This window comes from Sinohyriopsis cumingii, chromosome 16, assembly GCF_028554795.1.
Source record: "Sinohyriopsis cumingii isolate HCF-2022 chromosome 16, ASM2855479v2, whole genome shotgun sequence".
Taxonomy (NCBI): domain Eukaryota; kingdom Metazoa; phylum Mollusca; class Bivalvia; order Unionida; family Unionidae; genus Sinohyriopsis; species Sinohyriopsis cumingii.
The window spans coordinates 19,550,395-19,577,718 of NC_142976.1; the positions used below are offsets into that span (position 1 = coordinate 19,550,395).

The 27,324-nt window shown below is 35.5% G+C and overlaps 1 protein-coding gene across 1 annotated transcript; it reads left to right on the forward strand.

Annotated features, from left to right (window-relative positions):
* Positions 1-1,473: 1,473 nt before the first annotated feature.
* LOC149780032 (uncharacterized) lies at positions 1,474-25,664 on the forward strand. The gene is made up of 11 exons (XM_089936304.1): positions 1,474-1,567; positions 3,669-3,766; positions 4,482-4,553; positions 5,229-5,385; positions 8,199-8,270; positions 9,667-10,224; positions 10,773-11,318; positions 12,747-12,977; positions 23,745-23,827; positions 24,581-24,652; positions 25,204-25,664. The coding sequence occupies exons 1-11, from the start codon at positions 1,531-1,533 to the stop codon at positions 25,348-25,350; spliced, it is 2,073 nt and encodes a 690-aa protein (XP_089792430.1). The 5' UTR covers positions 1,474-1,530; the 3' UTR covers positions 25,351-25,664.
* Positions 25,665-27,324: the final 1,660 nt, after the last annotated feature.

A 27,324-nucleotide genomic window follows, 5' to 3' on the forward strand; every position in this document is an offset into this window, starting at 1 on the left:
AGCCCCTCTCAACTGTCATAGATTATCATCTGGTACCTCACCAGCTGTACGCTGATAACACCCAAATATACAAGCCTAGTCACCCTACTGAAGTTTATGCTACCGTTCAAGGCTTAGAGATGCGCATTTCCGCGGTGAATGTGTGGATGATGCGTAACGAGCTGCAGATGAATGATGATAAAACTGAAACCATTCGGATCACCTTAGATAGATTTCCTCATTCCTATCCTTTACTTTAAACACTAAGTATAGCACCGACATTAATTCACACGATGAAAACTTTGTCATTCTCGAAAGTACTGTATCATTACATCAACATGTCATGAACATATGCAAGGCTGCATATATGGAACTGTGACGCATCGGTTTATTTCGTAATTTTCTTTCTGTTTATTGCCACCAAAATAATTGTGTGTTCCGTAGTAATTTCTAGATTTGACTATTTTAATCTTCCTCTTCTTTTTCTTCTTCTTCCAATAACGTACTGGGTTCCTTAATTTCTGTCAGGTTCGTCTCAATATCTGCTGCGGAAACTTCATAAAGTTCAAAATACAGCTGCTTGGATCGTCCTGAGCCCTCCTTCCCCCACCCCTGTTGTGTACCATTGATTACCCGTTCGCTCCAGAATCGAATACAAAATATTCTTTACGCTACATTTCGTTGACCCCCTCCAGTCCATGTTTATATTCTTTCTAAATACTTGCGCTCCTTTTCTGACACTGACTGATTAGTCCAAGTCATGCGGACAACGTTCTTTTGCATACCAGAGTGCTGTAAAAACTGACCAGTTTAGACTGCAAGAACCGACTTAAGAATTTCTCGGTGTGTTATTTCTCTCTCTCTCTCTCTCTCTCTCTCTCTCTCTCTCTCTCTCTCTCTATATATATATATATATATATATATATATATATATATATATATATATATATATATATATATATATAATGTGTTAAAAATATTGTAAAGCGCTTATAGCTTTTAATGATTAAGCACTAAGTCCTAATTATTAATAATTTATTATTATTATTATTATTATTATTATTATTATTATTATTTATGAAATCAACACTTTTATTGTCTTAAATGTTATTTAGCAAGAACACTAGCTTTTTACTATACTTTAGCCATACTGTCTAAATGCATAACAAACATGCATTTTATCTTGTCAAAGTGTTGATTCCATGTTGAACTCGTTCAATATTTTTGTCATCTCTCTATTAGTCAATACGATATAGTTTTGTGCCATTATGAATGTTACAAATTATCATATTCTTTTATGTCATCACTTATTTATTTATTTATGTATTTATTTATCAACGCGTTAGCAAAGACCGACCACTGAAAGGTGGTACTATTTTAAATTTCACTTTGCTCCAGAACTCTTTATAATTACCTACTCCTGTTTAATCACAACAATATGTCCTATTTACCCTCGCGGACATCCAGATAACCTATTATTAATTTTATCGGTGTCCCAATTTAGAGTTGTAGTCTTTGATAAGACATCTGAAATTGTAGATTTTGTCCACGATGAACACGCTTCCTGTTGTCGCCATACTCCTATTAGGTAGGTATCGTATTTGTTTACCTTCCGTAAGGTTGCATTTTATGTTCACGTGGTTAAGTCGCATAATATTTTAGAAGCATCATTAGTTCTTTAGTTCAAATGACATTACAGAATTACAATCTTTTTGATTTAACAGATAAATATTTTTTAACTTTTTAAAAACAAAAAATACACCACAACTCCAGGAAATTAAACTTGTCTTAAAACACCGTAACTACGCTTCATTGCATCTCTATAGAAACAGATTGGTAAAAACTAGCAATATCATATGCGTTCTATTTTTATATGATGCAATTCTTTGTATAAGCACTATACATAATAGATGATCCAACAAAAGATTCCGCATTATGGTCAAATTCAGCTGTCTAGGACATAACCGGTTTTGCAAAAATGTAATATTTATTTTCATATGAAAATTATAAATGTGCCCCCTCCCCGATTATATTCTAAAGAATCCTATATTATAAATAAGGCTCATAACATTTTATGCTTTTTGGTAAACAACCCTATATTAAATTTGCTATACTATCAGGTAGATCACGTGATGCATATATAAAAGCGTTATGCCGATAGGATTACAATAAACACACGCTTATATATGGGGTCCAACTACGAAAAACAGACACTGATCTGCCGTTGCTTAATGCCTCAGCAGATCAAGGTTTATATTAGTCCTAGAAAACTACATAGATCCAGACTGACCGTCGCAATATGCACCATCAGAACTTGGTCAATACAGTTTGCAGTTGGATCCGACGTATAAAATGGTATATACAATATATATTACGTTTTTTGCAACAGATGTGACTAGATAGGCAAGGAGACATACATATAAGCTTACTTATCTTTAAATATTGAACCTGGCGTCGTCATCAACATGTATGTCGATAATGTTACCTGTCTAAATTTACTATATCAAAAGGATTTTAATTCCTGTGTCAGTTGTATATTTTATGACATTTTCGAAGTAAATTTAGAGACAGACTGATTAGAACTATAACGCCATAACTTGTGTAATCTATCTAAAGGTCTTAAACAATAAAAAACGAAATGTGTAAAGAAGCTTGATTGCAATCCATCAAAACAGTCCTAGGCAATGTGGACGTCGGTTTTACTCTCCTGGATAATAATAATAATAATAACAACAACAACAAAACATTAACTATAATGCATAATAAATCTGCAAGATAGTATTGGCTAACAAATTACTGACTGTAGTGAGAGCGTCCGCCTCGGATGCGGGAGGTCGTGGGTTCGATCACCAGTCGAGGCATACCAAAGACTTACAAAATGGTACTAACAGCTGCCTCGCTTGGTGCTCATTATTAAGAGGTTAGTGTTAGGACTGGTCGGCCTGGTGTCAAGATAATGTGACCGGGTGGGACATCATGCTACATGTCTGCGGCATGATGCCCCAGTAGGAGACATCACTATAAACTGTCACATTGCAGACATCGTAGCGTAATGACTGAACAATTGTTAAAGCTACGTTAAAAATTTAAATCACACGCACACACACACTGACTGTAGCGGACTGTAACAGTAAAACTGCGATTCATCGGTGGACCATAAGACTAATACACATACTGATTTCGGGTGCCCTTAAACAATTATCTCTACTGACCTATGTATCTAGATGACAGGCATCATCATCCTTCTTCTGTCAGTCAGCTGTACTAAATATATCATAACACTTCCCATTGAATAGCATTCTCTCCAGGAATCGACCACCTATCAGGCCAGCGGTGTGAACTGCTAACGCAGAATTACAGACCATCCACCACTGAATTGCAAGTACGCGTTTTCTCCGACTCGGCTAGCAGTGTCAGGAGATAATAAAAATAGCAGACACCAAAATTGTTCTAGAACAAAGTCGAACATGGAAATGACAAGAACAAGCTAGTATTAAATAGACAATTATTAATTAGAATAGGTATTATATAGTCTGTATTAATTAGAATATTCTGTATTAATTAGAATAGACTAGGTCTTTAATACACTAGGCATTACATATAATAGGTATTACTAGATATTAAATAAACTATTTCATACAATTTCGTTCAGAAGCATTCATTATTTTTCAAGTAAATATAAATTTCAGGTTCCGTTGACGGTACTTTTTCTTTGAGATGTTTTCTGTGCGAGAACACGCCGGAAACGGGAGAATGTATGGATTTTGACAAATGTCAGATTGATGAGGTAAGAGAGAGAGAGAGGGGGGGGGGGTCCTCTTTCTATGCGACTGACACCTCTGGTAAGCGATGATCAAATCTTACGAAAATTACTTTAACTTTATGGCTATTAGAACATAGAAAGAGAACAGGATTTCAAAAAAGATGTATCCATCATTCCATCTATTGTATTTATTGAATGCAGTTCGATTACACCTATTATGAGGGGAGACTTACAATAAAGCTAATGAAGACTAACATATTGGTTGATATCAGTACACATGCAAGTGTGATTATTTACCTACCTACCTACACATACATACATACATACATACATACATACATACACCGGTGGCCTAGTGGTTAGAGCGTCCGCCACGGATGCGGGAGGTCATGGGTTCGAACCCCGGCCGAGTCATACCAAACACTTACAAAAACGGTACTAATAGGTGCCTCGCTTGGCGCTCAGCATTAAGAGGTTAGTGTTAGGACTGGTCGGCCTGGTGTCAGGATAATGTGACTGGGTGGGACATCATGCTTCATGTCTGCGGCATGATGCCCCAGTGCTAGACATCACTATAAACTGCTACATTGCAGACATCGTAGCTATATGACTGAAAAATTGTTAAAGCTACGTTAAAAATCCAAATATCACACACACACACACACACACACACACACACACACACACACACACGCTGGATTGGCCTTAGAGATAAAAAGGTGTTCCAATTATTTTTCAGGTTTGCTATGTCGAGCACTGGGTTGATAACAGTTACAGTTTGAGGTACAACAGAGGATGCCAGAAAAAGGAGGTATGAACCAACATAGAGTATCTTATACAGATGTTCATCTGTTAGAACACTCGTACAAAAGGTTATATAAAATTATATACCGTACACTGTCTGCAGCTGGCAGTCTAGGGAATTATTTAACCGATTCATAACTTCTAAGTCAAATAGGCACAAGTTTTAAGATGCAGTGTGTAGCAAAATATTAAAGGTTTTGTCAGTCGAAACATCCCATGTCTTTTAGGTTGGGTGAAGAAAGAAAATTCAAATGTAATTCGCTGATATTGAGAACTATATTGGAAACTACTTTGTTCATATGGTACAGTATGAAAGCGGAAGGTGACAAAGGAACAAGTGGAACATAGTCAACACTTTGTGCCCCAGCACCACCAAACCCATCAAACTTGATGTATATTCCTACACGTACATCATCGGTTATTTCTGTACTTGTCGGAAATAGCCAAGCGATATTCCGATTGAGGATTTGGATTACTCTATGACTATGCTATGTGGCGTTGCTAACTATTTAGTAACTGTGGCGAACTATTTTTACATAATAAACTTTGTGAGAAATGTATTTGCAATTTAAAGATGTGTCAATGAGACGTACTGGATTTAAACTGTTTCAATGAGGCGTATTTCTAATTTTTGTTATACATACATCAGATTGTTCGAATAATCAGTCAAGCTCATTTACAGGTCTGCGCAGAATATGAAGCGTTAAAGTCCAGCGATTCAGGAGGAGTTGTGAACCTTTCTACAATTACAACGGGAAATCTTCATCGACGAGATACCGTGCCGCAGTTGTGCTACACGTGCTGCGAGGAAAGCTTCTGCAACTTTGGTCCATGCAACGGTTTGCACAATTGTCAATTAAAACTATAACACAAATTATTGAACAAATTATACCACAAATTATACCATATTTCTCTGTACTTGAGAAGGATGTTTCGGTATGTTCAAAAGTGGCAATCCCTTCTACTGGAATGCAAATGTATTATTCAAAGAGAAGAGAGTTGTTTTAAATTTATAGAGTTGGAGTCTAGCCTATTTTGATACTTATTTTATCTTTAAAAATAAGTCTTTGATTAAAGTCTAGCGAACTAGCTATATGCATTTTTCACTGAACATCCCAAGGTTTATTCGTATCTATCTATCTATCTATCTATCTATCTATCTATCTATCTATCTATCTATCTATCTATCTATCTATCTATGTGTCTGTCTGTCTTCCAACCTATGTAGCTCATTCGTTGGTTGACACGATGCAAAGCAAATCAGCAAATCATGGTACCAAATTGGTAGCGACGTCATCACAAATTGTTGTTTGTGTCATGCAGTTGAATTTTTTTAAACCTTATTTTAACGAGTTTTATTATACGCATATCAACATTTTGCTCATAAAGAGACATGATTTTATTGTCATTTCATAGAATTACGAAACGACTGCCTTAGTTTTCTGATTCCATATCACCATCCTCTCAAAAGAGATTGGAATTGCTTTTTCCTAACAGTTTCCAGGTTACAACTAAACAAGCGTGAATAACTGTGCAATATACTCACTTCACAAGAAAAAATAACGTGTAGTATTCTCTATAGAAAATCTGTGTCATCATCTTTTAACAATTTTCAAATATAACCCTCAAAATACTGCTATAAATTCCAGCCTCTTGCATCTCACGTTTACATAGGAGAGAATTCCTTCAGAGTCATTTAGCTTGCGAAGTCTCCCATGATGCAAAGTTTGATAAATGCACAATAATTTTAAATAGCATATGTGGGTCTGCTGACCACGTGCATATAAGAACTCTTGTTACTTATAGTGATCGTAGTGAGAATGGGCACGTGTTGTTTCATACGCTTTATTAATAATCAATGATATTCATGCGCCAATCAGCTGATCAATATGTAATTAGATTCATGATTTAAGATGAAATAACTGATCAATATGTAATTAGATTCATGATTTAAGATGAAATAGCTGATCAGTATGTAATTAGATTCATGATTTAAGATGAAATAGCTGATCAATATGTAATTAGATTCATGATTTAAGATGAAATAGCTGATCAATATGTAATTAGATTCATGATTTAAGATGAAAAGCGTATTAGAAAGGTTGAAACGTTAATCACTTTCTTTTGTTTTTAAGTTAAGTTTAATGACTTTATTAAAATATCTTAATAGATATGTAATAAAAATATCGTTATAATAGTAATTCGAACTTGATTTTTGGTTCATGATTTTGACAAATCGACGTTATCTAAAAACCAAGATCGCATTACTATCGTAATATTTCATATTTATTATACCGCAATATTTTTACCGCTATCTCACAGAAGTAGGAAAGCGATATTGACGTTCAGTGGCGTCGCTAGGGGGGTGCGGACCGCACCGGGTGACACCATCTTAGAGGGGTGACACCAAAATGAAAAATTGCAAATTTTACAGAGCACACACTGCTCGGTCTAGTCGGATTTCATAAGCGGATGACCGATCATAGTTAAATACATGACTAGCAGACTGCCTTCTGACCTTCAATTAATTTCTTTTTGTTCTTGTCATTTTTATACTGTGGACTTATTTTAAGAAGAAGAAATCCAGAGTGGAAGTCTGGAGGGGTGACACCATGAGTTTACCGCACTGGGTGACACCAACCCTAGCGACGCCGCTGTTGACGTTTGGTAGATTCAGTATCACCACACTGTCAAACAAGGCTGGCACTACCTTTTCCTTGCAGTCTCTTAGTTACAATAGCCGTACCCTTAAACGTATAAAGCGTGAAGAAATTATGCCATTTCCTCACTTGCCATGCATGAAAAAAAGAGTAACATTATCTACTAAAATCTACATCAGTAAGTTCCAGTAATTTGTGCCAAGCGCTTTAAATAACTGCCAAAATAATAGTAACTTCATGTCATGTCCATATCTGAGCCTCTCACAATGTTCCGCCAGAAACATTTTTGTTGCTATCAGTATCGCCTTTGAGAGAAAGTTTTGGTCATTCAGCTTGTGAAATCGTCAGTTATGCGAATTTGACAACTATAAAATAGCTGTAAATCGCATGAATGGGTCTGCTTCTACATTCATCGAATAATCCGTTACTGACAGTGGTCGTAGTGAAAATGAGCGACTGTTGTTTCACACGCTTCATTCATAAAATGCATTATTCATAAGCATATCAGCCGATTAAAATGTAGTTCGGTTTATGATGAAGTTCGTGTTGAAAACGGCTGAAATGTCATGCAATTTCTTGTTTTACAGTTACGTATATATTAAATTATTTGAAAATTTATAGATATATGGCATAATATCAAAGCAACACAATCTTAATTGCTTGATCATAAAATTTGGATCAAGACTCGACTCTACCGGATTTTCTAACTCGACATGATCTAGAAGTAACTCGAATGACTATGACACTAATATTTACATAGGTATCAAACTTTTGTACTAATGCGTGCTATAAAACAATTATGCAGCTTTGTTTCGGTGGATATTATGTTTTACGATCCAGTCAAAAGTGACATCCACTTCATGTAGATCAATCACGAAGTAGATTCCCTCTATTTCTTTGCAATATCCTGGTTCATATATGAAAAGTTACTTGAGTTATTTCAGCAGTCTGTATTGGTTGCCCATCTCGCAGAATGAAATTTATATTTTCAGCCACTGTTTATCCAACAATACAACCAACGATAAGCGGAAATACATCTATACCATCGTTTCTACTAGATATTGGTAAGATACATTTGTATTTCGTTTCTATGAACGAAGCTTTTTATGATCAGTGCGTTAATTGTGAATTAACTTTTACTTGTCTTAATCATTCATACACAACTAATAATATAAATATATACAACTGCGGCTGATAAATTGTCTTACCAGTTTAGACGGATTGTAAAGGGCAGCAGATATAAACTAAAGTCCCTTTCAGACATTTATGATGTATTAAAAATAGACAAACGCATATGAGAGAGAGAGAGAGAGAGAATATCTTTCTGTTCCACGCACAGAAATTTACTAAGTGGTGTAGATTTTAAAGTCACTTCCAAACGCAGAGAAGTGAAAAAGACGCAACTTAATATTTCCAGTCTTTAATCATTGGTTAATTGAGAGCGCAGATAAGAAAAAAGAAAAACCGCGGTTAAAAACGAAAATCAAGTCGTATTTAATATTCATGATTGGTGTGGTATTTGTTCATCTAAAACATGTTATGAGATAATGTTCGGAAACTATCTTATGTAAAACACAATCGGAACGTCATCGGATTTTTCTGTCAGGTCGAGTAAAGTCTTGAATGTAATTCGCAGCTATTAGGAACATTATTAGAAAGTACTCTTGTTCACACGTTACATTATAGAGGTTGAAGGAAACAAATTACAATCAAAATGTTGTCGGCCTTTTCTTTCGCAGCATTGGAGGTTGACCATCCCAACCCATCAAAATTATGTTTATTCCTTTATCGGAGGCTATTTCTCACTGTTACGGAAATGATGAGGCGATGTTACGATTGAAGCAAATCAATCAGATCAAAGTCAGAGATATCCGACTCTATAGAGATCTGTCGAACACGCATGAGGTCATATTCTGTTGACCTTTAGAACCACCAGTTAAACTTCAGTGTTCACTTTTATGATAGTGAAAACCGTCATTTGGAAAATACCGTTTATGATGAATTTCTTAATAACATTCTATCTGATCGGTTCCTAAACTACATGGACTGGGAATTCGAAAGGTCGGTTGCAGGACCGAATTATCTATATGGCAAAGTGGGCACTGTGCCCAAGGCCCTCGAGGCTCAAGAGGCCCCGTATATTATCTTGTGATTTCACAGGCAGGGCCCCCGAGCCTCAAGGGGCTCCGTATATTATCGTCTGATTTCACTGACAGTACTGTTAATAGTACTGTAACCTTAGCTATGGACAAGGCAGGATAGCTATGAGCTCCTATGTTGGCTGTGCCCAGGGCTCCCAAAGGCCTTAATCCAGCCCTGGTCAGTTGGACACGAGCCTTTGTCGGTGCCTGTCATATTCACTTTCTATAACTAAATTTTGATATTAATCAGAATGCTGGTAGAGTAGCACAGACACCATTGGCATTATGGGTAGTAAAACGATATTTAATATCCTTACAGGATGCAGTGGTATTCTTGAAGACGTTTTCATCTTCCTGGACATGACCAAATATTTCACTAAGGAGGAACAAGACAGAACCATAAATTTTGTGAAGACTCTTATTTATCCTATGGATTTAATGGAATCTTCAGCTAGGGTAAAAGTGGCCTTTTCCAGCAATTCCTTCTCATCGACAACGCTACTCACCTATCTGAAATACCAGCTTTACAAAGACTTGGAAAGGTTTCAGACATTCTCATCGGGCGGCGACACACGTTTGAAATATGCTTTGGAGGACATAATGCATTCTATAAGAAGCCAACAAGTCAGACCTGGAGCTAGCGTCAAGGTGGTCGCATTCGTAGATGGGTTAAGTGATTACTCTGATTCCATTTCTGTGGCAGGAGAGTTAAAGAGAGAGAGGGCTGAAGTAAATATTATTTATATGAAAGTATCGAATAAAACACACGATCTGCAAACCGCAGCTTCTTCACCGACTCAAAACCATGTGTTCGGTCTAACCACACCAGATATTTTACAGCAATTAAACGAGATGTACTTGCGAAGAGTTTGTTTTAGTAAGCATATCGTAATATATTTTATATATTTTTTTAATTTAGTGAAGGCACATTTTATTTTAAATAATCAATGACCAGGGGACCAATTTTTCAGCATAACTAATGTTTTTAAGAGACGGGAATGCAACAGTGCGGTTATTGTGGTAAGCTGGAACGATATAAATACTACAGAGTTTACTAAATCATAGTTTGAAGTTGTACATAATAGTTGCAAGTTAATCAGACATTGATCTTTTACATGTATTTTCACCGCTTTGTATGCGGATTAAAATTTCAGATTTGACCGGCTAATGATTTAGAATCTATTTTCAACTAAAAAAGTTGTTTATGTCATGATCCATATCTTTCTCTCTCTCTCTCTCTCTCTCCTCTCTCTCTCTCTCTCTCTCTCTCTCTCTCTCTCTATATATATATATATATATATATATATATATATATATATATATATATATATATATCGACGCGGGTGTTTAAATAAAATCATCCTTATGACAATATGTTTCTTCTTAAGTTGCAGCTTTTTAAAATAAGTTGTTTCCTCGTTTTAGAATGCAAAGAAAAAGAGAGAATTTACTTCGTGGTTGATTTGTCAGAGTCCATTATGTCATCCCCTAACATCGATTTTCTTCTTGGGTTTGTTAAGATTGCAACGTATGCACTGGACATCAGGGACGACGGCAGTAAGATAGCTTTACTGGCCTTTGATGGCCTGGAGATTACTGCAGTTGTGGACTTTGGGACATATGCATCCAAACAAGATTTTATTCATTCTCTTGACAGACTCAAAAATTTCAAAACTATCAATTCTGCGGCTAAAGGCACGGCTACGGCGATATTAGGAGACAAAACGGTAGTATTGATCATTACCGATGGGACATCTCAAAATCACACAACGTTCCTGGAATATGTTGAACGAATGAAAAATAAGGAAGGGGTAGAGGTGTTTGTCATTGCTGTGTCATATACCGGTGTGCTAAATAATTTATACAGTGTGGCATCCGAGCACAAAGACGAGCATCTAATCCAAGTACAGTCTTTGTTGCAGTTCTTGCGTTACCCGAACGTGACCTTGCTTCAAAACCGTCGTTGTGCAAGTAAGTTGACACTTTACCACAAAATATAATAACAAGGACTACATTTATTTCTTGGTGTTGTACAGTTAAAGTGACCCAAAGGTTTATCATCAAAGTGGAATACCTACAATGCTTCAGTCCGCTAAACAAATAGGCCCAGTGGACCCTCAGTATAAAAACTCCTCAGTAAACAGTTACTCAGCTTCTCTTATAATGTGTGTATGATCACTGATATTCAAATTAAATTGGTAAAATTTTGGTTTTTAATTGATCGACTTCATTTGTTTCACGTCGTTTTAAATCTTGGCAAATGAATAGCAGCTGTACTATCTCTTCACATCAGTGAATCCTTTTGGCCGTGTTTTAAAGTACTATCTATAAATAGACTTGTAGGAACATTCTCCAACATAAGGCGGCCTCTTTTACAACGCGACTTACTTTTATGGCTAACTTTAACAGCGTTACAAAGAGAGAACAGTATATAGTGCGCACACTATATGGTGGCATTGTGTTTACATTGAAGAAAGATTGGGATATGGAACGGAAAAGATGGTTCTTGATTGAACAAACGAGAGGTTTTAGAATAAAACAAAACCAATGGAAGATCGGGAAAGGCAAAAATCAACGAACCTTCCAAACCTTTGTTCAATGATAGTCATAGTCCTACCTTTATTGTCGCTCTATATAGAACATTCGCGATATCAGTGTACAGTAATTATGTTTTTGTTTTGGATTAAGTCTTTTATGGAGATCAGGTTCTGACCTCATTACAAACGTAACAATACAATCGTGTGACAGTTACATACGAATACTTGTTGTAATAGTTAAAACTATTTTTGCTACAATTTTTTTTGGTGAAAACTATGTCTTTGTACACATGTTGCAAAAAAATCACCTATTATTTAGGACCCACAAAAATGTCCTCTATAGTACGTCCACCTTTAACATTGATGAAACATATGCTTTACTGTTGCTTTAAGATCAAAGGAAAGTTCTTTGTGTTGACATAAGTTGGAATTTCAATATATCTTAATAAGTCAGTTTGAACTCGCGATAATTCCAGGACCTATGATTAACGTAACATTCTTAAGTGTGGTATCATCGTGGAGTTTAAACCAATAGGATAGTACCTTACAACCTTACCTCCCTAAACCAGGTACTCTTGGGATCATACTTTTAGGGGCCGCTTTATAGTGGTCCACGGGAAATAGAGTTGATTAGTAATAGGATGGAGGTATTGCAACAATCTCTGTATACGAAGACGGGTTTCAGAACCCGGTATGGAAATATTCTGTGTTTGCATCCATATTATTTATACTATAATGTCATTACAAGAAAATATGTAACACAATTCTCCATACTAATATTAAATACATCAGAACATGAAACTGACTCTGTGGGTACTTTTGGTTAATTATCTAATTGTGCTGGTGCATTTCCTAACGTCAGGTGACTGGAAAGAAATGTTCATAAGCCTGAAAGGTTTGCACAAGACGACTCCCCATATGAATTTCGTTTCATACAGTTCATCAGGAGTGTCTACAACCAGAAAGGCAACAAATACACCACCGTCTACAACAGTTTCTGCATCAGTTCATCACACAACACCCAAGTCTCATGTGACGGAGACAACCCTACAACCCGCCACGTCCTTATCTTCACAAGTCACTGCAACATCGAGTACGGTTTAAAATTTATCTATCTATCTATCTATCTGTATGTCTGTCTGTCTGTCTATCTATCTACCTGTATGTCTGTCTGTCTATTCATCACCTTATCTTATATTATCTTATCTTTTTTGATCTGATCTGATCTGGTCTGATCTTATCTTGTCTTAACCACGAGGGTTTATCCAAAAGTAGGTGGACACGGTGGATAAATGCAAACTACAAAAGCTGCATAAAGCTAATTTCACAACACGCAGTATTAAGTATTAGCCATTTATAAACAAATGTGTACATTTTTAGAAAACTTTGTAACTTTTTACCAAAAACAATACAACCGTTTCTCCAAGGTTACAGACATCGATATGACACAGATACAAATAAACGTTTCCATTTTTATATCCGTTCTTTTGTGAAGTGATATAGATAACAGATATTGCTACAAAAGTGTAGTATTTAATCATAGATGGCGCCCTTGCAGTATACTTTTTGTAGGGACAAAATTCAATCCAAGTGATACCATTTTAAGACAATTTTAACATGGTATGTGAAATCAAACGAAAACAATGAACACGGCGCAACTGAGCATTGATCAACATTACGCAAATACACGCAAAATGTCGAAATAAATGATTAACTGTTACTAATAGAAGAAATTTATGAAAATGCAAATTTTGTGTCTCACTTGAAATAAAATATTCACAACTGGTAAAAGAAAATATATTAATTCTAAACTATTAACCAACTACATTGGCAAAACTGCTAGTGATGAAAACTTTGTGGGGTTATCGATCGAGAACAAATATAAAGAATGGGTATCTGAAAAGTCTAGTACACGGAAATTTATTTGCGAAAATCCCATTAAGCAGGTAATATAGACGAATTCTGAACTTATATTTAATTTAAAGATGAGAATTTACCTTTTATGCCATAACTTTGGTTTTAGGTCTCTATGGCCTCTAGCGTAAAATATACTTTTAAAAATGTCCATAGGTTTATTATTATTGGTCTCCATACCTTTAATGGAAAATTTAATATTAAAACTACACCTTCTAACCAATACGCAGTTTCAAGTGACACTCAGTTATTTAATATCCAAACCCACCATCCACACTACCATCATGTGACCATCATCAAGTTATCTACCATCCATCACATAGTTATATACTATCCAAAACTCACTCAGTACCATCAATACTCCGTTTGGAGTGGTCAACATCCAGTTATTTACTATCCATCATCCACTATTACAAATTTACAGTATATCATCAACACGCCACTTGTTTGACGAATACCCCATACTTACCGTCCAGTACGCTGTTAGAGAGACGAATACCAATTTATCGACTGTTCAATACTTCCACGTATACTATCCAAATGCTAGGGGTAGGAATGTACACAAATTGTTTTTGCAAAGACGAAAATATACTATTACTCAAGAGGCTATGATGTAAAAGAAGGGAATGAAATCATACACAGATATTACCACAAACAAGAAAGGATAGGAACGCTTAGAAAATATCCACAAACATGCCTATATACTATCATGCAAAACGGTAAGAGTCTTTCCTTCGGTGTTTTTTTTTGTTTGCCATCGTAGAGGGTGTTGATATATTTCGATTAAGACAATTATAAGTCTGAACGTGTTTCATAATGAGAACTAAATTTGCTGTTTTTATCATTTTCAGTTTTCAAATTTATTTTGTCAAATTTCTGTTCTTGCATTTTAATTTTCAATTATTATTTAATTTGTACTTTTCAAATTTCAGTTATCAAATGTACTTTTCAATTTTGTTTTTGAAATTACATTTTAAAACATCTGCCTTTAAATTTGTTCATTTTCAAGTTTCATGTTCCTATTTTGTTTCAAATGTAACCCTTATTAATTTCAATCTAAATTTTCAGTTATAACTTTCCCATTTTTAATTTTAATTTTTACTTTCAACCTTTGTATTTTTTCTTCAAATTTTATTATAGAAAGTTCATCTTAAATTTTCAGTTTTCATTTTTAAATTTCACTTTTCTAAATCTTCATTTTCAATTTGCATTATTAAATTTTATTTGTCTATATTTTCGTGTTCCAATTTTAGTTTTCAATTTTAAATTTTCTTTTGAACTTTTTCATTTTAAGTTTTACATTTCTAGTACAGCTTATCAATTTTCTTATTCTAAACAAATTATATAAAATTTCAATTTCAAATGCACATTTTTAATTTGCTATTTACTAAATTGTAATTTTCAATCATCATTTTCATTTGTCATTTTCAAATGTTTTTGTTTCCAATTTCATTTTCGGTTTAAAAATTTAGTTTCAGATTTCTAAGTTTTTAAATATTAAAAAAATCATTTTCGATTTCAATTATTTAATTTTACTATTTTTAATTTTTGTTTCGATTTTTTCAAGAAAGTTTCTTTTTTTAATTTAATTTTTAATTTTGAATTTCAATTTAGGTTAGTGATGTCTGTTTACATATATTTTTTGTTGTGCCAAACGAAAGCTTGACAGAGAGAAGGCAAATTTTCTATTCGAGATTAAAAACAATAAAACGTAAGTATCGGAGTCTTCTAGAGACATTAAACATGGAGAGATTGGATATTATTCATCGTACATATTTTTACTTATTAAAAAAGGAATTGTCTGTTTGGATGTAAAAATACGAAGCGAAACAATGTTTACACACATTATACTTACAAATATTCATGTTTTTAGGGTTAATTATTTTGTGAAAAACATAAACATTTTCATCCCTTCTTCAGCCATTTGATAAGTTGGAAAAGAGATACAACTCCTGTGATTGTCAGATGCAAAAAAAAACAACAAAATCCCTTTATAATAATTACCCTTGTGGTGTCATAGCAAATAAGTATGTGTATACACTGTGCGCAAGTAATGCGATTGTTTTAATAAAAATCAACGCTAACAGACTTGGTTCGCATTGGTAAAACAGGACTATAAAAAGAAAGATATGAACAGAGAAGTGTTAAAATGAACTTATGACTTCCCTGATCTACAACAAGTGAGGTAGAAAGAATACGTTTATAATATCGAAAGCATTCTAGATCGAAGAACACGTAAAGTGGTAAATGGTCGACTTGAAGCAGTGCATGTTCATTCGCAAATACATTCACTAGTTTCGATTCTTGGATTGCAGCTTCACAGGTAACCGCCTATAAAAGGAAACAGATGCTACCACGTGCCAAATTACTTCAAGTCATACAAAGTCATTAGAAAGTAGTTAAATTGTTTATCCCACTCAAGTCAAAAATGTGGTTGGAGATCAAAACACTTTCTTTGCAGAAATGTTCAAGTAACAGGTTTAAGAACAATTGGACAAAAATGGTACTGATATTTACAAATTCAAAACACCATCACCGGCGAATCCCCACTCGAATATCTATTCCATGAGAATTCTTATAGGATTTTATTTTAATGCTCAGCATCTGGTCGAAACGATTTGAGCAATTTTCAAGTATCGGTTTGGAGAAAACTCCCCAAAGTGTACTGATCGTCTTTAAAATGTATTTTTTAGCCGGCAAAATGCTATGAGATTTGTTTCCCCAGTATTTTTGCTATTCTGGGTAGAACGACCAGCATAGTACCGCATTCAAAAAGACATTGACAACGAATGATCGATTCTGAAAGTATTTTAGGCACCTTTCGAATGATTGAATTTAAATGTTCATGCTTGATGATGTCGCAAAGTAAAACGATTCTCTAGTAAATTGTAACAGCAGATGTATCCTGTGTACCAGGGAGTTACTCAACAACTAGGACACGGTTTAAGAGATGTGTTAAAATACGCTTTTCATAGGGAAGCACCCATCTTAAAATCTCTGGCCACTCGAGGATTGCATACGCGTTTGACACAATGAAAAGAATTTCTCTAAAACGTATCTATCGATCAACATCGTCCTAAAGAAGCCATGATGAAAGTATCAAAAATGTCTTGTTTCAAACTGGAAAAGTCCTTTTGGGGTCGCCAAGTCACCATTATAAATTTACTTCAGGATTTCCTACAGGATTCGCTTCGGGTATCTGGCGAAGGCATACGTTCATCATATACGCAACTCAACCAGGGGGAGATGCCAGAGTGGCTACCATCAACAAAACCATGCACTCGTTGTTCAGCGAAGCGGATTGTATTTGAATAACAAACTTTGTGGGCAGCGGTCATACGTACCATTACCGTGCGTACCTAGAACATCTCTTGACTTGTAGAAAATAAGCCTTGGATCACACATATGCATGCCTCCATGGTATGAAAAACTGACACATTGGATACTGTAAGCTAGAGTTGACAGAAGCTGATGGTGCTCACATTGTTTGATTTAACGACTGGCAACAGAATATGAAAAAAGGCGCAGGTTAGAAATGATGAATCGATTACATTTTGACATATGGTTGCAAGACAAATGTTAAATTTAGTGGATGTAACAGAACGAAGACTGAATCGAAGTAGTAGCGTTTTCCTTTTGGTGGCTAATGCTAACGAGTACAAATCCATCATCGAGGAAGCCAGACTATGTAAAACGCGTGGAGGTCTTACAAAAAGTGGAAGACGACATCGGCCAAACTAATAGCAGAATGACAGCTACGTATCCTCTACGAGGAGTGAATGTGAAAATTTCAACCAAAATCGAAGATAATATGTTCCAATGACAGCTGCCAAAACATTTGCTCATTGGCATCGTTAGCAATGCAACCTTGAACAGAATCAATCAAAATCTCTTCTAGTTCGAACATTTCAATTTGTCCAAGACAAAAGTCACTCGAGATGACTAGAGATTGTGTGCCACATCTTATGAAATAACCTTTTCGTAGACGAATTGCTCGAGATCTTGCTTGACACTATTCGAAGCCACATGACAGTTGTATACCAGAATAAGCCGTGTTAATGCATTGGACGATTATGTTGTACAATTTGATTTCATTCCAGATCAAGTCAATGACGAGGGAAATTTCCATCTATTAAAATCAGACCAATTTCGTATGGAAGTTCAGTTTGGATTAGTTCTAGCCAACACGGTGAATGCCATCTTGAATACAGAATTGACAGTATTCCAGAGCAGCTACAGTCACATACCACAAACGAACAATATAAATGTACAGTCATGATATCAAGTTGGAACAGCACGAGGAACATTTAGTCTCCGGTTTTACTCGTGACTAGATGAAAAAATCACCAATCGGACCAGAGCACATTATTTTCGATGTCAAATCAATTATATCAATAAGAAACGAAACAACACATGTTTGATGATGACTTAATAAGACACGTTGGAAGAGTGGCAGGAAGACATATGGCCCCTCATGTTAGAAGAGAAGAGTTTGAAAAATTGTTATTAAGACTTGCGTGACCATTTCCTACCGCCATTGTTGTCTCTATTTCGAAACGCTGCAGAGCATGGAGACATTAAAAAACTAGCATTTACAAAACAACAGCAACAACAACAAGAGCAAAATTGATACCAGGTATTTGTTACCTTCTGACTCACAGTTCTTACACAGCTACTTGGAATCCAGTGGTTATATCATCAACACTGACGAATGTCATCGACCAGGCATCACTTAGATAGCAGTCAACTTTCTCAACATTCACATTTTGAAGTATTGTGATTCTTATTTAATTAATTTTATTATCTCCTCTGCAAAAATGAACTTCTGAGAATTTACGAGAAGAAATGTTCTAAATACTTAATTCAATAATGTGAGATTACAAGAATCAAATTCCATTATGTGTGGACAATATTGTGTGTATTTTTACATCAACGCTGTCTTTGATTTCCCTTAGAATATTTAGTGAATTGTTTTGATCGTCCGTAAGCTAGAAACAATATCAACAAAAAAGATTTTCTGAACATTATGGCTATCTTTTCTTTAGATCAAAAACGCAGTTGCACAATGACAGTGTCTTAGATCATGGGAAGTCGAGTCTGACTAGACAACTTTATCAACCTGTTCATGTTAAAACGTGTTATTTCGCATTCCTGTTTGAGTTAGAGAAGCTTCTTATTATTAGATATATTGACTTTGAACATGAATAGTGTTCGCTTGTTTTTCTTTTGTTGAATACAAAGTACGCTCGCATGCTATTTCATATTTTCTAGGCCGGTCTCGTTTAGAAAGAATGTTTTCATTCACGGTCTGCGTACAGAATTGGAGGAATATCTTCCTTCAAGTCCGTTCTTTTACCATATAGCGGTGTTTCACAATTCTTACCTAGTCTCGACGAATATAGCAGATTGAGCATTTCAGCGATGGAAAATAGAGCAGTCAAAACAAGCAGGCTGCGTTTGACTGTACCAGCTCATGTTCTAATTCCAATTCCTTCACTACGGGCCATTCGGGCCCTAGGAAAGGCCTTAGCGACCAGCTGAAGCCTAAGAGCAGGGGCTAATAGGACTATCTTACTGTTAGTGTCGGATAACAAGAAGGAAGACAACAACAATAGTATAGAAGGGTCATGGAAAGTGGCCACGGCGCGGAAAACTGGCAGCGTTCGAAGAGGAGGAGAGAGACTCGACGGATAGCCACTGACCACTCTTCGTCTCTCCAGGATGAATCAGCTCCACTACCGATGCCCACAACTCGCTACCAACCAATTAGTACTTCCTCTCCCACTATTTAGTACTTCCTCTTCCACTAAGATACGGCAGTAGGCATCCGAGGACCGCCAGGTTCTAACATACTAAGTAGTGTGCTTTGCGCACATTAGAGTGATGGCAGGCTGCATTAATTTGCCTACGTACCGTCGAGAAATTAAGTAGTCTGTATTTCAGGCACGACATTAAGTCAAGGCAAGACAGTCTTGTCTGGCGTGTTGGATATTATATGTGAGGTACTGGTCGCTACACATGGTGCGTTGATTGCATAATAAATGATGCTGAGGATTAGATGACTGGGGATTGATTGCTACGTACGGTGATATGGATAGTTTATGTTGGGTAATGGGCATTGCACAAAGCGTGTTGGAAAGTATATTTTGGGTATTAGTCAGTATGCACAGAGTAACAGTGGTATAATATAGGGTACTGGATGGTAGCTGACTGAGTGTTGGTCACTAGACACGGCTTGTTGGATAGTATATGTGGCTATTGCTTACTACACATGGCGTGTACATGATATACTGTGGGTTGTTGGATACTAGTTGACTGAATGTTGGTCACTATATACACTCTGTTTGTAAAGTGTTTGTAGGGTAATGGGCATTACACGCGACGTGTTGGATAGCTTATGATGATATACATTGGATATACTGGGTGTTGGTGACAACACATGACGTGTTAGATAGAAAATAGGTGGGGTCCTTGTCATTACCCATGACGTGTTGGATATTATAATTAGTGTATTGGTTACAACATGACGTATTGATTGTATAATATGGGTGTTGAGGTGCTGGATAGTATATAGATTAATGTTGGTCACTACACACGACGTGTTGGACAGTATATGTTGGATATTGATCACTAAATTTGTCCTTGGCATGGTATAATGTGGGTGTTTGATTATAGGCGACTGGATGTTTTTCACTACGTGCTGTATGTTGAGTAGTGTATGTGAGGTTATGAGCACTATACGCGGCTTGTTGTCGACATACTGTCAGATGCTAGATAGTAGATGACTGGATATAGGTCAATAGTCAGCGTGTTGGAAGGACATTACATGTGTGGTATTGTTCACTACAAAGGGGGTGTTGATGGTATAATGTGGGGTGTTGGAAATAAATGACTAGATGCAGGTCTCTACACATGGCATTTTGATGATATAATGCGGGTGTTGGATAGTAGATAACTGGATGTTGGTCACTACACACAGTGTGTTGGATATTATTGGCGGAGTGTTAGCTATCGCACGGGGTATTGATAGTGTTGATTGTAACTTCAAAAATTGTAACGTTACATTTCCCTTTGGAGGCCAGACAGGAAAAATGAAAATTTGCTTATGTGTGAGAGAGCGTATGTTTCATCCCACTTCGTTTACATCATACTTCCCTTCTGTGTGAAAGTATATTTCTGTGTTTGCAAGTAAAATGCGTGTTTAAATACTCCTACCCTTTCAGTTTGATATTACGTTTATATGTCGGATTATAATGACAAATGCTAACACTACCAATCTTGTAGATGGCTTTTAATATTCCAGTACGTAAAGATACCATGACACTCTCGAGGTTAAAACTGCATTTCCCATAGAAGGCTATAACATTCATCGCAAGTTAAACCTATGGACAAGTTTTAACATGGAATGTCCGTAGACCCCTCAACTGCCATATTTTAAGTTCAAATCTAATAATGTAACAATTTACCATCAGTTGAGATCAATCGATTCTAACAATGTCACCAAAATATTTGACATTCCATTTCTCCATATTGAATTCCAGTATACTCCTATAAATTTTGACCCTATTTAACATGGGACTTCCGTGTACCCTTCAAGTGCCCTACTATACTGTTAATATGAAACTTCAAAACACACAACCATACTATCACACACGAGAGTTGGCATAAAACAGTGTGGATGAAAAATGTACCCCATTATACACAAGCAAGATATAAATTTTATGTACACAAAATACTCACAAACACAAGAGGGGGTAAGTTTTTGTGAACAGACAAAAACTTATACAAACATATATCTTGGCAATGAATAAGGTGCAGTCTAAAGTGCCGTTTGATAGTGTCCTGGATTGTTAAAGTTTATTAATGTTTATTAATATCCTGTCCAAACTAATACTCTGGACTAGGCTTCACAGCAAGGGCATATGTGATTAAGATATTCCGTTGTTCGGCAGACAAAGACATTGACCCTAAAACATGGCTTATATTACTCCATCTACAAATCCTCCTCTTCAGGAATCAGAAACTGCTCTTACAGTTGTTGTTGCTTCTGATGTTCGTCTTCCTCTCGTTGCCTCAATGTCTCTTGAACCCATATGAAAATTTCGGTCAGGCGCTGATTTTTCCTCTCGGCTCTCTGGGTCACTTGCCCTCTTCTCCACTAACTAGCCCTCTTGATCATGTTCGTCTGATCTTCACGCACTTCTCATATAAGCCCTTTCGCAGTTTTCAAGGAGCCCACATCACTGGTCAGGTGACGAGTGTGGGGGTAAGATTGCATCTCTTCTATCAGACCTATGAGGCGTTGCATGATCTATCTCCGGGGAGTGTCTTAGCGGTACTTAGTTTCTCCAGTGTGTTCTGTTCTGATATTGTTCTTTCTTCTAAACTCTTTATAGGATCGACGATAAATTGCAAGGCTGACTGGGTGATCTTGAATTTATATGGTATTTGGCTCATCGACGGGTTATATATATATATATATATATATATATATATATATATATATATATATATATATATATATATATATATAATCTGGTGAAGGACATTCAATATCTGCTAGAGCTTATCCAGATTTTAGAATCGGGATTACCATCGCTTGTTTTCAGCGGTTTGGTAAGTCTCTTGAACGCCAGATCATATTCAACATATCTAATATCATTTGGTTGTTTCTAAGGGATTTTGTTTATAAATGTAATAGCTTAGTATAAATTCCCCACGCGGGGTCGACGTTCTTCCTGCTAAGTCTTAAACTGATTTTATGTAATGTGTATTCAGTGTTTAAAGAGTGTTCTCCACAGTCTGTAAGCATTTTCGTATTGTTTTCTCTACTTTGACCCTGTATTTCTGAAAAGCATCTGAATTAGAATTAGTTTTCATATTGGTAAAGCGAGTAGCTAGTTTGTCAGCTTCCGTTGTGAGTCCTCAAAGCTTTGGGATTGAGAACCTCTTAACATTTAATTTTGGTACCCATTTCTTTGTAGTGTAAATTAGGGTTTACTTATGTGTCAGAATTCTTTGCGAGAAATTCGTTTCGCTTCATTAATGGTTCCTTCTTTCTCTAAGCAAATAAGTTCTGAAGAGTTTTTTGTGTGCCTAAATGTATTAAGTGCCCTTTTTCTATCATTAAAACGCTGTTTCACCCAGGTACAATTAACTTACCCCTACCCCCATGATTTTGGTATTCATTTGTTAAATACATCGACACTCTCTTTGGTATAAAACATTGGTTACATTTTGAAATTGGCCCCTTCCAAGTGCGCTTGGTTGGTTACACCCCCTCCCATCTGTAATTTCCTCAATCATGGGCGTGCAAAAAGATCAATAGCTAACTGGGTGCTGGATAGGAGGCATTATTCTATTGGATTATTCCGTATCAGACCACAACCGAAAACCTGGCCTAAATGATATAGCATGAATGTTGCATTTCATTTTGATGCCATATCTACAAACCTACGTGTGTAATGGTAATTCCCGTCTGAGGTCATAGTACCCTGGATAACTCGTGTGGGCTCCCCCAGGAAGGTAGTTAGGTAAACATTATATATATATATATATATATATATATATATATATATATATATATATATATATATATATATATATATATATATATATAAACTTACAGAGACAGAATTAACACTGTATAGTAAAACTCGATATAATGTCTGAACTATTGCACGTTCGAATGATAGGGGAAATCTACAAATAATAGTGATGTAATGGGGAAAAAAGATAAAACAGTTGGAAAAACAAGGTCATAATTTCGTAAACTGCATGTCTGTCGTTTTTAAATATTTTTTTCTTCATATTAGCTACATTTTACAACAAAAAATAATCCAAGAGCTCTGTAGTTTTCGTGATTTGTATACAGATAGCCAAATTGTTTTGACTTAATTCCACACTAATTTATGCCTAACGAAAAACACGATAACAATTATTGCAGACCACAGACTTCTGTGTTTTTCCTGTAACGAAGTAAACGATCCGGACTACTGTGAACGTAAGGTTCTTTGCCCGATAGGTCACGTACGTATAGACGTTTGATCGTATCTTATTTAAATATCTTATGGTCATATCTTATTGGAACAGACACACGCAAAAACATACATACATACATACATACATACATCAGGAATTAAAAATGCATGTATCATAGACAAGCCCTTACATAACTCCGTTTATCTAAGATTTAAACATTTCTTGGAATATAACTGAAATAACATTTTCAGCTTTGATTGACTGTACGTATGATATAGATGTTCGGCCTGTGCCTATTATGAAATTCCCACTTCTTTGACATTTTTTAAGGTGAATTGCATATGAAGAGAGTTTAATAATAAATTTTCTAGTGGTAAGAACTGGATCTTGAAAAAAAAATGTATTAATTTTCTTTTTGTTTCCTGCCTTGTGTGAAATTTGTGATCATTGCCAATGGACTTAACGTTTTAAGTTATGTTATTATTATTATCATCATCATTATTATTATTAGTAGTAGTAAATTTATTATTATTATTATTATTACTATTCTTGCTGTTATTATTATCATTTTTAATTTTATTATTGTTATTGTTATGTTCTTTTAAATTATTATTATTATTATTATTGTTCTTATTACTGGTGTTGGTTATTTGATGGTGGTGTCAGTACAAGGTATGCGCATCTCCATGAGAATTAACTTATATTTGAACAGAATTTATAGAAAAATAAATTATTATTATAATTATTTTTATTTTTATTATTATTTGCAACTTACTGTTACTTTATTCATGTCAAAAATAGGCATGTTTCTTTGAAGAAGTTGTTATCGACACATTTGAAACAAAGTTCAGCTCCAGATGTGTATCAGACAATGTAAGTACATCAATATAACCTTTACTGAGAGAGAGAGAGAGAGAGAGAGAGAGAGAGAGAGAGAGAGAGAGAGAGAGATTATGAGTGTGTGTGTGTGTGTGTGTGTGTGGAATTTGTATCCGCTGGAAATTGGCGTTCAAGCTCTTCGTCAGAGCTGATACTGACAGGATTAGCAATTTGTTCAATGGATCCTTCAAGAGATACAATTTACATTGCACGACGTGATATGTGTTATTTTTGTATTACATTACAGAAATCATGCACGTAATATGTGTTATTAATTGCATTACATTACAAAAACCATAACGTGTTATATATATATATATATATATATATATATATATATATATATATATATATATATATATATATATATATATATATATATATATATATATATATATATATATATATATATATTCTCCCATACGTTTGTTATAGCTGAATAATGAATAATGAAAATGATGGAGGAGAGTTATTTGAATTTAAATAAATATGGAAGTCTGTGATATTCTTGAATACAGACTGTTTACTTTTTGTATTATTTTCAGGTGTGTCACTTGCTAACAGTGCCCGACAGTAACTCCCCTGTTCTGGTCGGGAAGAGAAAAGCAGGAAATCCACGCAGCACTGTGTTTCAGATTTGTGCAAGCTGTTGTTATCATGATCTTTGCAATAATCATGCTTGTAAAAAATAACTTTTGGAAAGATACTATTATTTTCTTCTCAAGCAAAAGCGTCATTTGTCAGGTAGCTTAATTCCATCGTTTACCAACTTACCAGGACGATCAAAATAGTCCTGCATCACCTAATTATCCGTCCTTGTGTTTACCAGTACCATGAAAACAAAACAAAAATCAAGTTCATATGCAGATAAATTCTCTGTTGGACATTTAAATGACTGCATTGAATAGTTCATTGCAAATACCAGTTGAATCCTAATTGATAAATTAGAAAGACGAATTAAAATTATTACAATAAGGGCTTTAGGTAGCGTTTATCTATTTATTAAATTCATTCTCTCTCTGCGCTAGCGTTCTGGTTTTAAATCTGCGCAGAAATTTGTCGGAAGTTTTCATTTAGGCTAGCACTGTCAAGAGCTCCGCTGTGGCAATGGTTTTATCTTCGATGGCCAGCAAGTACAGATTGGTAAATGAGCTGATACTGATTTAAATGGCACAAAAACCCCGACCTGCACAATTTTATTGTAAATAGAAGGATATTGAGTAGTTTGTGTATATAATCTATCCCGACTATTTTTTTCTTTGCATCTATTGTATTTGCAAAAACATTTCATACAATATATTGTCCCGTATTCCGAGATCAAACGGAAAGAATCTGCCCTGAATTCGTTAGCTCCCTTCCATACAAACAGGATATGACGTCATTTGAGACGATTAACATATTTGATTTGTATTCAATTTGTGCAGCGAAGTGTCAAGTAGAAACAAGATGGTTCAATGCGCAACTAAATTGTGTGAATAATAGCAGTTCCAGACAGAAGATTAGTTTTTCACATTTCTAAAGGACCATAAAAGGAGGTCTGTATGGACGATCAAATTAAAAAGAGAAGGCTTTATGCCAACCCAACACACCAGGTTGTGCCAGAGATATTTCGAGCCTGAATCTTTCTCAAAAGACCCGAGATCATCGCCATTGTCAGAATCTGACGAGTCCTGTTCATCTTTGGCACACAAATCTGTCTCCGGTTCATACATGTAAGGTTGGATGTTAATGGAATATTCTACTTCGGGAATGTCATCCACATCACTGTCATCACTGACGGTCGCCATGATTTAAATATTCAAGCACAGCCAATTTATAGAACGCTTGACTGCATTATCAACAGTTTACGGAGAACTCGCCCCATGGAGAACTCGTCCTGGGAGAACTCGCCTCATTGAGAACTTGCCTCAACGTATCTGGAGACGTCGCCCCAAAACTTGTCATCCAGAAATAATTTAAAAGATAGAAATATGTACCTTAGAACAATACTGTTAGCAACAAAGATGTCGCCACATGGTGGTTACCGTATTATTTGGATACACGAATGATGTATCTTATTATCTGGTATTGACTGTCCTGTACAAGTAGGCAAACTCCATACTTATGCAACTCCAGATGGTTTCAGAAGGGAAACTGAAACGAAGTCAGACCCGGAAAACAAAAGTAAAACAAGGGAGAATATTTCACTTGTGATATATGTTCAAACTCGGACCAGGCTGATTCGGTACAAATCGCTGCCTGTTTCGGCCCATATATCTGGCTGATTCTCCAAACTCCCAAGCTGATTCGGACCATGTGAAATGTGATTCAGTTTAGTCCAGGATTTAAATGTGACATTTAAATTTGTTTTTAAAGATGATCTTCTTATTATGTCCCAAGTAAGTCGAGCAGTTCATTTATGCATTTATGGTAACAAAATCCCGTTATTACGCGTGGTATGGTGTTGTTATATATAATACAATAACGTAATCGTGTTTATTGTGCATCAGCAATTTAATAGTGAAATATTTATTAAACTTCTCGTTCAACTTTAAATAGAATGTTTTATTGAGATATAATACAATTACGAACACTAACAAAAAAGAAGAAATAAACTAAATGATGGGCATAGTACATGTGAGCTTTCAGAAACCGTCCGAATTCTGCGCATTGTCCATGATGTTGAA

Coding starts and splice junctions, on each gene's coding strand:
- LOC149780032 (XM_089936304.1), top strand. CDS start 1,531: ATGAACACGCTTCCTGTTGTCGCCATACTCCTATTAG. Junction 10,225..10,772: donor CTTGCGAAGAGTTTGTTTTA/GTAAGCATATCG, acceptor TCCTCGTTTTAG/AATGCAAAGAAAAAGAGAGA. Junction 12,978..23,744: donor ACAAGTCACTGCAACATCGA/GTACGGTTTAAA, acceptor CAATTATTGCAG/ACCACAGACTTCTGTGTTTT.